This window comes from Moschus berezovskii, chromosome 14, assembly GCF_049115385.1.
Source record: "Moschus berezovskii isolate FMDL1 chromosome 14, NW_MosBer_1.0, whole genome shotgun sequence".
In the NCBI taxonomy this organism is placed as follows: domain Eukaryota; kingdom Metazoa; phylum Chordata; class Mammalia; order Artiodactyla; family Moschidae; genus Moschus; species Moschus berezovskii.
Genome location: NC_142473.1, coordinates 21,235,117 through 21,248,733, shown reverse-complemented (window position 1 = coordinate 21,248,733; position 13,617 = coordinate 21,235,117). Strand labels below are relative to the sequence as shown.

General features: G+C 43.8%; 1 protein-coding gene across 3 annotated transcripts in view; it reads left to right on the top strand.

Moving 5' to 3' along the window:
• Positions 1 to 5,592: 5,592 nt before the first annotated feature.
• SLC35F2 (solute carrier family 35 member F2) overlaps positions 5,593 to 13,617 on the top strand; it is a 68,148-nt gene continuing 60,123 nt past the window's right edge. The window contains exon 1 of one of the 3 annotated variants that reach the window (XM_088842910.1): positions 5,593 to 5,786. In XM_088842910.1, the coding sequence (XP_088699036.1) occupies positions 5,608 to 5,786 (179 nt within the window). In that variant the 5' untranslated portion in view covers positions 5,593 to 5,607. Of the gene's footprint in view, positions 5,787 to 5,830; positions 6,026 to 13,617 lie in introns of those variants that run through there. The other 2 variants (XM_055422955.2, XM_055422956.2) reach the window with 2 other exon arrangements.

Sequence of the window (13,617 nt, the reverse complement as noted above, 5' to 3'; positions counted from 1 at the left end):
AAAGAGAAGCCCTAAATCTATTAACTTGGGATAATCTGGTTTTCTTTAAATAACAATTATCTTTTGATGTTCAGACTACCTCCCCTGTGCTCTAAAACTTCTGTATAATCTGGTTCCTTCCTGTGCCTGTCAGAGCAGTTCTCTCAGGGTCACTTAAGATGCCTTCTCCCAGGCTTGAAGTCCTAAAAGTTTCCACCTAATAAAACATAAGTCTCAGCTTTTAGGTTGTGACTATTTTTTAAGTCAACAACATGCTTCCAATATTCTTTTAAGGATAGGATGCAAGATTTTACCTGTGTTTTCAGTAGAAAGGAGACACAGGACTAAAACATCTTCAGTTCTTTTAGATGGTAAATATCTTTTATGTTAGTCAAAGGGAGGAAGACTAGGTCAGGGGAAGGGTTAGCTGGTCCTTTCAAGTTAGCAGAGGTCAAGCACTAGAGGCCGTAGTGATGCTGAGCAGGGCCCTGTGGGGCTCCCGGGCAAGGAGGCCTTTTGTTCCTTCATTTCTTGTATGCAAGACTGCAGCTTCCAAGACCTTCCCTGAGTTTCAAACAGCAGATTCATACAGTTGCTTATCAAGGAAGTAGCAGCCTTGAAACCAGTCGAGACAAGATTAAAGGGATCAGAGAGGCTCATCCTATATTAGAGGAGGGACCACCTGAGAGTCTGCACACAACTTAATTTTGTCAGTTGGTGGTGTTCAGTTGCTCAGTCTGACTATGATCCCATGGACTGCAGCATGCCAGCTACCCCGTCCTTCACGAACTCCCAGAGCTGGCTCAAGCTCAAGTCCATTGAGTCAGTGATACCATCCAACCATCTCATCCTCTGTCGTCCCCTTCTCCTCCTGCCTTCAATCTTTCTGAACATCAGGGTCTTTTATAATATCAGCTCTTTGCATCAGGTGGCAAAGTATTGGAGCTTTAGCTTCAGCATCAGTCCTTCCAATGAATATTCAGGACTGATTTCCTTTAGGATGGACTGGTTGGATCCCTTTGGAGTCCAAGGGACTCTCAAGAGTCTTCTCCAACACCACAGTTCAAAAGCATCAATTCTTCAGCGATCAGTCTTCTTTATGATTCAACTCTCACATCCATACATGACCACTGGAAAAGCCATAGCTTTCAGTAGACAGACCTTTGTTGCCAGAGTAATGTATGTGCTTTTTAATATGCTGTCCAGGTTGGTCATAGCTTTTCTTCCAAGGAGCGAGCATCTTTTAATTTCATGGCTGCAGTCACCATCTGCAGTGATTTTGGAGCCCAAGAAAATAAAGTCTGTCACTGTATACATTGGTTCCCCATCTTTTTGCCATGAAGTGATGGGAGTGGATGCCATGATCTCAGTTTTTTGAATAGAGTTTTAAGCCAGATTTTTCACTCTCCTCCTTCACCGTCATCAAGAAGCTCTTTAGTTCCTATTAACTTCCTGCCATAAGGGTGATGTCATCTGCATATCTGAGGTTATTGATATTTTTCCCAGAAATCTTGATTCCAGCTTGTGCTTCATCCAGCCTGGCATTTCACATGATGTACCCTGTATATAAGTTAATTAAGCAGGATGACAATATATAGCCTTGTTGTACTCCTTCCCCAATCTGGAACCAATACATTGTTCCATGTCTGGTTCTAACTGTTGCTTCTTGACCTGCATATAGGTTTCTCAGGAGGCTCATCAGGTGGTGTGGTATTCCCATCTCTTGAAGAATTTTCCACAACTTGTTGTGATCCATACAGTCAAAGGCTTTAGCGTAATCAATGGCGCAGAACTAGATGTGTTTCTGGAATTCTCTTGCTTTTCCTATGATCCAACAGGTGTTCGCAATTTGAGCTCTTGTTCCTCTGCCTTTTCTAAATCCAGTTTGAACATCTGGAAGTTCTCAGTTCAGGTACTGTTGAAGGCTTGCATGGAGAATTTTGAGCATTACTTTGCTAGCATGTGAAATGAGTACAGTTTTATGATAGTTTGAACATTCTTTCTTTGGAATTGAAATGAAAACTGACATTTTCCAGTCTTGTGGCCACTGTTGAGTTTTCCAAATTTGCTGGCATATTGAGTGCAGCACTTTCACAGCATCATCTTTTAGGATTTGAAATAGCTCAGGTGGAATTCCATCACTTCCTCTAGCTTTGTTTGTAGTGATGCTTCCTAAGGCCCACTTGATTTCACAATCCAGGATATATGGCTCTAGGTGAGCGATCACACCATCATGGTTATCTGGGTCATTAAGATCTCCTTTGTATAGCTCTTCTGTGTATTCTTACCATCTCTTCTTAATACTTTCTGCTTCTGTTAGGTCCACACAGTTTCTGGCCTTTATTGTACCTATCTTTGCAGGAAATTTCCCTTGTTATTTCTTATGTTCTTGAAGAGATCTCTAGTCTTTCCCATTCTATTTTCTTCCTCTATTTCTTTTCATTGATCACTTAAGAAGGCTTTCTTATCTCCCCTTGCTATTCTTTGGAACTCTGCAAACAGATGTGTACATCTTTCCTTTTCTCTTTTGCTTTTAGCTTCTCTTCTTTTCTCAGCTATTTGTAAGGCCTCCTCAGAAAACCATTTTGCCTTTTTTTTTCTTGGGGATGGTTTTGATCACCACCTATTGTACAATGTTACAAACCTCCATCCATAGTTCTTCAGTCACTCTATCTATCAGAGTGGTCAATACTGAAATCAGATTGATTATAGTCTTTGCAGCCAATGATGGAGAAGCTATATACAGTCAGCAAAAATAAGACCAGAAGCTGACTATGGCTCAGATCATGAACTCCTTATTGCCAAATTCAGAATGAAATTGAAGAAAGTAGGGAAAACCACTAGACCATTCAGGTATGACCTAAATCAAATCCCTTACGATTATACAAAGGAAGTGACAAATAGATTCAAGGGATTATTAGATCTGATAGACAGCATGCCTGAAGAACTATGGACTGAGGTTTGTGACACTGTACAAGAGGCAGTGATCAAGATAATCTCCAAGAAAAAGAAATGCAAAAAGGAAAAATGGTTGTCTGAGGAGGCCTTACAAATAGCTGAGAGAAGAAGAGAAGCTAAAGGCAAAGGAGAAAAGGAAAGATAGACCCATTTGAATGCAGAGTTTCAAAGAATAGCAAGGAGAGACAGAAAAGCCTTCCTCAATGATAGTGCAAAGAAATAGAGGAAAACAATAGAATGGGAAAGACTAGAGGTCTCGTCAAGAAAATTAGAGATACCAAGGGAACATTTCATGCAAAGATGGGCACAATAAAAGACAGAAATAATATGGACCTAACAGAAGCAGAAAATATTAAGAAGTGGCAAGAATACATAGAAGAACTATACAAAAAAGATCTTCATGACCCACATAATCATGATGGGGTTATCACTCACCTAGAGCCATGGGTCCTGGAATGCGAAGTCAAATGGGCCTTAGGAAGCACCACTATGAGCAAAGCTAGTGGAGGTGATGGAATTCCAGTTGAGCTATTTCAAATCCTAAAAGATGATGCTGTGAAAGTGCTGCACTCAGTATGCCAGCAAATTTGGAAAACTCAGCAGTGGCCACAGGACTGGAAAAGGTCAATTTTCATTCCAATCCCAAAGAAAGGCAATGCCAAAGAATGCTCAAACTATCACACAATTGCACTCATCTCACACGCTGGTAAAGTAGTGCTCAAAATTCTCCAAGTCAGGCTTCAATAGTACATGAACCACGAACTTCCAGATGTTCAAGCTGGATTTAGAAAAGGTAGAGGAACCAGAGATCAAATTGCCAACATCTGTTGGATCTTAGAAAAAGCAAGACAGTTCCAGACAAACATCTGCTTCTGCTTTATTGACTATGCCAAAGACTTTGATTCTGGATCAGAACAAACTGGAAAATTCTTCAAGAGATGGGAATACCAGACCACCTGACCTGCCCCCTGAGAAATCTGTATGCAGGTCAAGAGGCAACAGAACTGGAAATGGAACAATAGACCGGTTTCAAATCGGGAAAGGAGCACATCAAGACTGATTGTCACCCGGCTTATTGAAGAGTACGTAATGCAAAATGCTGGGCTAGATGAAGTACAAGGTGGAATCAAGATTGCTGGGAGAAATATCAATAACCTCAGATATGCGGATGATACCACCCTTATGGCAGAAAGCCAAGAAGAACTAAAGAACCTCTTGATGAAATTTAAAGAGGACACTGAGAGTTGGTTTAAAACTCAACATTCAGAAAACTAAGATCATGGCATCTGGTCCCATCACTTCATGGCAAATAGATGGGGAAACAATGGAAACAGTGAGAGACTTTATTTTCTTGAGCTCCAGCATCATTGTAGATGGTGACTGCAGCCATGAAATTAAAAGATGCTTGCTCCTTGGAAGAAAAACTATGACCAACCTGGACAGCATATTAAAAAGCAGAGGTATTACTTTGCAACAAAGTTCCATCTAGTCAAAGCTATGGTTTTTCCAGTAGTCATGGGATTTGAGAGTTGGACTATAAAGAAAGCTGAGCATTGAATAATTGGTCTTTTGAACCGTGGTTTTGGAGCTCTTGAGAGTCCCTTGGACTGCAAGGAGATCCAACCAGTCCATCCTAAAGGAAATCAGTCCTGGGTGTTCACTGGAAGGACTGATGCTGAAGCTGAAAATCCAATAATTTGGTCACCTGATATGAAGAACTGACTCATTGGAAAAGACACTGATGCTGGGAAAGATTGAAGGTGGGAGAGAAGGGGTCGAGAGGGGATGAGATGGTTGGAAGGCATCACCAACTCGATGGACCTGAGTTTGAGCAAGGTCCAGGAGTTGATGATGGACAGGGAGGCCTGGTGTGCTGCAGTCCATGGGTTCACAAAGAGCAGCACACAACTGAGCAACTGAACTGATTGTCTATCACATCTAATCCCTTGAATCTTTTTGTCACTTCCACTGTATAATGGTAAGGAATTTGATTTAGGTCATACCTGAATGGCCTAGTGGTTTTCCCTACTTTCTTCATTTTAAGTCTGAATTTTACAATAAAGCGTTCATGATCTGAGCCACAGTCAGCTCCTGGTCTTGTTTTTGATGACTGTATGGAGTTTCTCCATGTTCAGCTGCAAAGATATAATCAATCTGATTTCGGTATTGACCATCTGGTGATGAGCATATGTAAAGTTGTCTCCTGTTGTTGGTAGAGGGTGTTTGTTATGACCAGTTCTCTTGGCAAAACTTTGTTAACCTTTGCCCTTCTTCATTTTGTACTCCAGGGGTAAACTTGTACTCTACACACACCTTAATCTTGTCAGTAACCCCACCCTTTTAAAACTTTGCAGAAGAAAGCAAGAGTTTTACTGCTTTGAGCCTTACCACATCCCCCTGCCAGACTATATAACCTTTACCTATTCACCAGGGATGGGGGCATTGTTCTAGAAACGCTTGCCTTCTGGATTCCCCGTTTTCCTGGCAAAGAAAGCAAACCACTCTTTTCTTCTCTATGGTTCTGTCTCCCTATTTCTGTTTGTGATTGGTACATAGAGAGTCAGCCTTTTGGCGGCAGCAGCTAAATGACTGCTTCTTAGGTTAGTACACTGGCACAACCTCGATTCACCTCATTTGCTGATTTTAAATCAAGGACCAAAAGAACTTGCAATGCATATTGGGTGTCGCCCAGCAGTGAAGCGCCACTGCCAAGGCGGGAAAAAAAAAGCGCCCTTTATCCTGCTGCTCGTTGCTCTCGGAGGTGCCAGACTGTCATCTGCTGATGGATCGCCTGGCCCCAGGGCCTCGACAGTTAATGATTCGCCGCAGAGCGAGTCCGCCCCGCAGAGGTGAGAGAGGGACGCCGGAGAGAGCCAGAGCGCGGACCCAGGGGCCGAGCCGAGCCCCCGCCGGCCTCACAGGCGCCGCCTCCCGTCTTCCGGGACCCGGCACTTCTAGGGGTTCCGGGCGCCGGAGACCGCGGGGCTCCCATGGAGGCCGCCTCGCCGGCGGGACCTGGCGGCCGGCAGCCGCACGCGCCGGGCTCGGCCAGCCTGCTGCTCTGGATCAAGGGCAAACTCTTCACCTGGTGAGTGGAGGGCAGCGCTCCGCGGCCGGCTGGGCTGCGGGCGCCGCAGGGAGCACCCCGGCTCGGACTGGGCGGCCGCGTGCGTTGGGGAAGCTGGTTCAGGCGGCTCAACACGTGCCGCAGGGCTTTTACTCCTTAGGAAGCGCTTGGTGTCCCTCCCCGGGCTCCCTCTTAGAAATCGTTGGGATGTGTTTCAGAGGATTTGATGGGAAATTAACTGTTTGGGCATCGTTAGGTCCGTCCCCGGTGGCCTCCCAGCCTGCAGGGGACGGAGCCCCCAGTGATGCTGTGAAGGAGGGGTCCCCACCCTCGGGCTTGGTAGGTGGGTGAGCTCCTCTCCCTGGAGCCTGTGTCCACATTCCTCTGCTGCGGAGCCCAGTCCACTAACAGTTGAATTCATCCAAGTGAAAAATCGGGGTTGAGTTTTCTGGTGCCGCCTGGAGGTAGTCGAGAGCCAGCTCCTTCCTTGGGCTGAGATGAGAGGCGACGCCGCCACCTTTGGGTCCGGGGTCCAGAGAAGCTGCTTCTGTTGTCACCATGCTCTGTGGAAAATAGCAGTGTGTTTAAGGGATTGAGAGAGACTCTGGGTCTGGGAAAGCATTTGTGTGGTCAGTGGACGACTTGTATCCTGGAAATACAGATAACTCAGGATCTAAATAATGAAAGCCAGTATTCATGGAGCATTCACATGCTTAGGACTTTTTATGGATAATATTATTTAATCCTTACCACTTTATGAGATGGCACTGTTGTTATCCCTACTTTGCCGATAGAGAAACAAAGAAAGCTAAAGCAACTTCGCAAGGCCATGCAACGACCTGTAAGGAATGATGCCTGTCCACCCCAGTCTCAGCTGACCTTAAGTGCCCCTGGCCACTGGCTCATTATGACACAGGCATTTGGTTTTTTTCCCTCTCTTTTTCAGATTAACAAATCGAATGTTTCATAAAAGGTTGTGAAATCTATGACTTGAAAAGTCCTACCATTTTCAAAGCTAGATCAATAATGGTGTATATATTTTTGTCATGTAAATAAGAATAGTTTTAAATAGCTGTATATGTTTAAAGGGGAAAGGTGGCCAAAAATCACCTTGTATTATCCAGCAATATACAGTATGCCTGATCATTTAGCCAGAAGTTCTCAGCTGGGAGGCAGTGTCTAAGAGTACGTCTTTCTCTAAGAGTACAGACTCAAATTCTCTTTGTGCCACTTACCAGCTGACTGATTGTGGATGAGTCATTTAACTTCTCTGTGCCCCAGTTTTCTCACTTGTAGAATGGGGATAATAACAGTACCTATTTTGTTGTGACATTGTGGAGATTAAGTGACTGACTACACAAGAGTGGCAGACAGGTTGGTTCATGGTACTATTCATGGGTTAGTTTCATTTATCATCAGCCCCCGATTCTTGGGTAATAGGAAGGTGTGGTGTTGCTTTAGGAGATAACAGCAACCCTGAGACAAGACAGACGATACAGCAGATTAGTTTAGCAAGACATAAGAAAGATGAGCAATATTTTTTTCCCTAATGCTCTAATATTTTCAAAATCTGTTCTGTTTTATTAATACCAGGAATATCTCATAGCTTCCTAGACATGATTTCTTCTCTCTCTACACTTTTTTTTGGTGCCTCCCTTATTGATTTTTATTTTCTTCCCTGTGTGAAAGCTATTTGTATGCATCTTACATTCCTGATGGACAAAGTCCTAACAGCAGGAATTCAGATCTTTCCCCCACCCTCCACAATCCCACAAATGAATGAATGAATAAGGGATGACTACTGGAAAAGAGTCTGATGCTGGGAGGGATTGGGGGTGGGAGGAGACGGGGACGACAGAGAATGAGATGGCTGGATGGCATCACCAACTCGATGGACATGAGTTTGAGTGAACTCTGGGAGTTGGTGATGGACAAGGAGGCCTGGCGTGCTGTGATTCTTGGGGTCGCAAAGAGTCGGATACGACTGAGTGACTGAACTGAACTGAACTGAACTGAGAGTTCTTGAGACTTCCTTTCCACTCTACCATACTCCCTATAATTTTCCCTTTATTGATCTTTATTCTGAGGGTCTTGGGCTGGAGCTTTATTTCTTTTTGGCAGACCTCTTTTGTTCATTAAGATTTTCAATCCTACCTCTGGCAACTGTCCAAACATAAATTCTGATTTGCAGTTCCTCTTTGTCTAACCCAGCAATCAGGAAAATGCATTTTACCCAATATCTAGTAGTCCTTATATTTCATATTTTAAACTCTCAGTGTTAAAACTCATCTCTTCTGCTAAACTTCAAGAGGTGAAGTAGCTCATTACCTTAGGAGCTGGAGGGAGTTGGGTGGAGGAATGGCTCCCGGCTAGAAAGCCTGGACCTTTTTAACTTCTCAGCACTGCAGGAAGTTGTTACAGGGATGGGCATTAATGCAGTGTAGGGATGAGGTAAGGGTGGACTTTAAAAGCCTTCCACGTGGCCACTGGCCATTCTCTGCCCAAGGGTATATTCCTCTCCCTCCCCCATCCCCGCCTCCCCAGAACAGTTCTAGGAATAACCCAAAGGTTATTCCTGCTTATCTCTGGAAAGATTATTTCAGAAAGGTTATTCCTTTCTTCAGGTTTATTTGGAGGAATATGAGATGGCTACCAGTGCTTATTTCTCTTCTTGACAGTGCTTTCAGAAAGTATCTTGAGTCCACCTCCCCCTCCAATCCCTATTGTCACTACTTAAGTTTAGACCTTTATCATTACTTGCACTTTTGTCACAGCTTCCATTCATGCCTTCATCTACCCTAAATCATCTCATTACAGAGGAACCAGAGTAATGCCAGATAACACTGAAGGGTACCAATAACTGCCATCAAACGAGAATTTTACCCCCAATAAGGTATCCTTCAGGCTTCCCTGATAGCTCAGTTGGTAAAGAATCCATCAGCAATGCAGGAGACCCTGGTTCGATTCCTGAGTCGGGAAGATCCGCTGGAGAAGGGATAGGCTTCTAACATTCATCAGCCCTTATAAAAAGTTTTTTTAGTTCCTTTGATAGCAGGTTGGACTTCCCTGGTGGCTCAGACGGTAAAGCGTCTGCCTCCAATGCGGGAGACCCAGGTTCGATCCCTGGGTTGGGAAGATCCCCTGGAGAAGGAAATGGCAACCCACTCCAATACTCTTGCCTGGAAAATCCCATGGATGGAGGAGCCTGGTAGGCTACAGTCCATGGGATCGCCAAGAGTTGAACACAGTCTGAGCGACTTCACTTCTCTTTGATAGCAGGTAAGTAATTTGCCTGAGGGCAGATTGTTGTTGATGATCTCACAGAGGCAGCTGTGAGCAGGGGCCTCAGATCTTAATTCCCTGCCCAGGAATTGAACCTGGGTAGAATTAATGCTTTTGAACTGTGGTGTTGGAGAAGACTCTTGAGAGTCCTTTGGACTGCAAGGAGATCCAACCAGTCCATCCCAAAGAAGATCAGTCCTGGGTGTTCATTGGAAGGACTGATGCTAAAGCTGAAACTCCAATATTTTGGCCACCTGATGCGAAGAGTTGACTCACTGGAAAAGACTTTGATGCTGGGTGAGATTGGGGGCGGGAGGAGAAGGGGACGACAGAGAATGAGATGACTGGATGGCATCACCGACTCGATGGACATGAGTTTGAGTGAACTCCGGGAGTTGGTGATGGACAGGGAGGCCTGGCGTGCTGTGATTCATGGGGTCGCAAAGAGTCGGACACGACTGAGTGACTGAACTGACTGACTGACTGACTGAGCACAATGGTAAAGAATCCTGACATTATAGGAGATGCAAGAGACTTGGGTTTGATCCCTGGGTCAGGAAGATCCTCTGGAGAAGGGAAGGGCTACCCACTCCAGTATTCTTGCCTGGAGAATTTCATGGACAGAGAAGCCTGGTGGGCTACAGTCCATGGGGTTGCAAAGAGTCAGACATGTGTCCCACTTAGCAAACAGGAGGCTGGTTGTAAAGTGTCTGGCATGAAGCCCATCTTTTTCTTACTCTAAGAAATGTAAACAGGTGGCCAGTTGTAAATGCCTAATTGTGGCCCAACTGTCTCCTGCCTCAGGGAGAGGCAAAGCTGAGATAGTTTCATTTGATTCATGTTGTTGTTCGGTTGCCAAGTGGCGTTCGACTCTTCGCAGCCCCATGGACTTTAGAATCATTTGATTCTAAACTATTTTGCGGTACTATTTCAGAAATCTCACTGCACCATGTTGAGGGTGAAACCTTTTGGCTTCCTCCCATTACCTGCACTGCTGCTGCTGTGTCACTTCAGTTGTGTCCGACTCTGTGTGACCCCATAGACGGAAGCCCACCAGGCTCCCCTGTCCCTGGGATTCTCCAGGCAAGAACACTGGAGTGGGTTGCCATTTCCTTCTCCAATGTGTGAAAGTGAAAAGTGAAAGTGAAGTCACTCAGTCGTGTCCAAACCTTAGCGACCCCACGGACTGCAACCTACCAGGCTCCTCCATCCATGGGATTTTCTAGGCAAGAGTACTGGAGTGGCTTGCCATTGCCTTCTCCGCATTACCTGCACAGTGGTTGGTAATTTGGGGAAGCTCTTGGGGGGGCACTGAAGTTTCCTCTGGGTCCATTATGGGGGCAAGATGGGAAATAGAAGCTGATGGGCTCCTGGGCTGGCCTTTGGCTCCAGCTCGGTCTGTGACTGCCTGTTTTACAGTTGGGTTTTTGTGCAAGATATTTGAAGACAGGTTCTGCAGTTAAAGCAAGGCTGAGAGCCGCTGGTTACTGAATGGAGCTCAAGCTGTGGCTGTTGGTACTGCTTCTGGCCACTGTTCTCTCCTTTTCTTTCCTCCCTCTCTCCCTTCCTCCCTCCTTTGTCTTCTTCTTACCTGTACACAATTATATTTTTAGAGGTTTTTATTATGATAAAATATATATAATGTAAAGTTTACCATTTTAACCATTTTAAGTGTCTAATTCAGTGACATTACCTATATTCACAATGTTGTGCATCCATCACCACTCTCCATTTCCAGAACTTGTTAATTATTCCAAATGGAAACCCTGAACCTGTTATACCCTAACTCCACATCCCTTTCTCCCCACAGCCCTTGGTAACCACTATTCTACATTCTGTCTCTACATATTTGACTATTCTAGATCCCTTTTATAAATGGAATCATGTAATGTTTTTCTTTTTTTTTGAGAACTCACAGTTCTTGACATGAACTGTTAGGCTCTCTATCATTGGTCCACTTCCCTCTCCAGGCTCGTTTCCCAGGACGTCCATCTCTCATGTGTTGGCCCAGCTACACCGGCATGCCTCTGAGTGCCTTGCTGCCACACGGCATAGTCCATGTCTTTATACTCGGCCCTCCCTCCTTGAATGCTTTCCTATCTGACCTCATGACTGCTTAAAGACTCTTTGTGGACAGCACTAGGTTAGGCAGTCTTCTTCCTTGGTTCCTTGCTGTCTCTCTGTTGGGTGACCTTCCTCTATGCTCCTCTGTACCTGTTTCCTAACTCATTACATTAACATACTGTAACAAAAAAGCGGTTTTCACGGGCTACAGCTATGGAAGAAGCGAGTTGCCTCTCAAGGTAACTGCATGTGCACATTAGTTTTGGTAAGTTTATTAAAAAGTTATAAAGCTTCCTTATATTATTATTTACTGAGGAACATCAGAGAAAATGAAGCATTTCATGCAGGTGAATTTTACAGGTAACTTTTGACTCACTTTTTAAAAAATATTAAGACTTACTTTTAAACCCAGTCAAAGTGGCACTGTTTATGTAATGGATTACTCACTTTTGTTGCCATAATTTTGGGCAACAGTTCTTCACCATTTAACTGGTTTGTATCAAACAACTGTCTGGGTTAGGCCGACCCACTGAATTACTTAGTGAGTCCATTTGCAACTAATTCTGGAGATTTTACCAAGGAAAAAATGCATCATTTAGAAGTCTTCATGGTATATTTAAAATAAATGAGACTGCTTACCTTTTAATAAACAAAGTGCATTCAACATAATACCTTTTCTTAATGATTCAAGATTGTCATTATTATGATTATGATAATTAAAATTATTCTGCTGAGTAGTCATGATATGCTAAGAGGCCATTTGAGTTAATATTTTGTCTTATTTTTTTCGGGCTTCTTTCTCATAGTTGTCACAGATGATTTTTTTATGTATTATGGAGCATATCTAAAAGTCTACATTTTTCTAGGTTATGACTTCTAACCTATTAATGCTGTAGAAACTAGATAACCCATTTCTTAGAAATGCTCATAGTCGAAGTATAAATAGGCCCTGTATAAAGATTTAAATGGTTTTTATTTTAATAAATTATAAAAGCTTTAAGTCTACAGATTGTGGGACTTCTTTTTAGATGGTTACAGGGGTCTGTGTTAATTAAAGTCATCAGATAAGTAATATGAAAACTTGGTTATTTATGCCAATAATGCAGAAAAAGATTCCATTAACAACCACCTTTGAATCTCAGACTTCTTTCTAGTCGTTTCTTGGAAATCAGAGTATTTAAGGAACGTATTGACTCAGTTTCTTCAGTCCAGCAAATCCTACTGAGAGCTTGAGGCTAGTATTACTATGCTATATGATTTAGAGCTTCCCAGAGTAGTACTCCGCAAAAGAGTACTACAGAATGTCTTTTCTTTTTGAGTTTTTATTTTATGATGGAGTATAGCTGACTAATAATGTTGTGGTAGTTTCAAGTATACAGCAAAGCTACTCAGCCATATGTATACATGTATCTGTTGCAGGAAGGGGGATCCCTTCCAGGGTCCAAGAGAACTGTTGTCTAACACTCAGAAATGAACTGTCCAAGGAGACATACATGCTGACAAAACAAGAGTTTTACTGGGAAAGGGCGCCCGTGCAGACAGCAGGAAGGTAAGGGAACCCAGGAGAACTATTCTGCCAGGTGACTTGCAGTCTCAGGTTTTATGGTGATGGGATTAATTTCTGGGTTGTCTTTGGCCAACCATTCTGACTCAGAGTCCTTCCTGGTGGCACACACATTGGTCAACCAAGATGGAGGCTCATGAGAAGGATTCTGGGAGGTGGTCTGACACATGGTGTCTCCTTTTGACCTTTCCTGAACTGGTTGGTGGTGGCTTATTAGTTCCATGTTCCTTACTAGGACTTCCTGTTGTAAAACAACTCATGCAAATGGTTACTATGGTGCCTGGCCAGGGTAGGCGGTTTCAGTAAGTGTGCTTCCCCTAACATATCCATTAGGAGAATATTTCTTAAGCTTTTCACTGTGGTGTCAAGTCAGAGATAAAATAATGTTAAAAGCCAGTCTTTGTTGAGTCAAATTTACTTAGTATACCTAGAGCAACCTCACTATTCCAGGACATCATGTGGATTAACTCATGTAACCCTTACAATAATCCTCTGCAGTGTTACACTGGCATTGCCAGTCCCCTAGATACTTGGAAGCTGAGGCAGGGAGAGGTTAAATCTTATTCCCTAACGGGATTAGTCACACAGTAGTAAGGAGAGCAGCCAGGTTTCATCTCCTCCAAGTCAGTCTGATCCCAGTGCCTGGGCTGCTACCACTGTGGTGACGCTGCCTCCTCTGAGCTGGGCACCAAACAGAAAAATC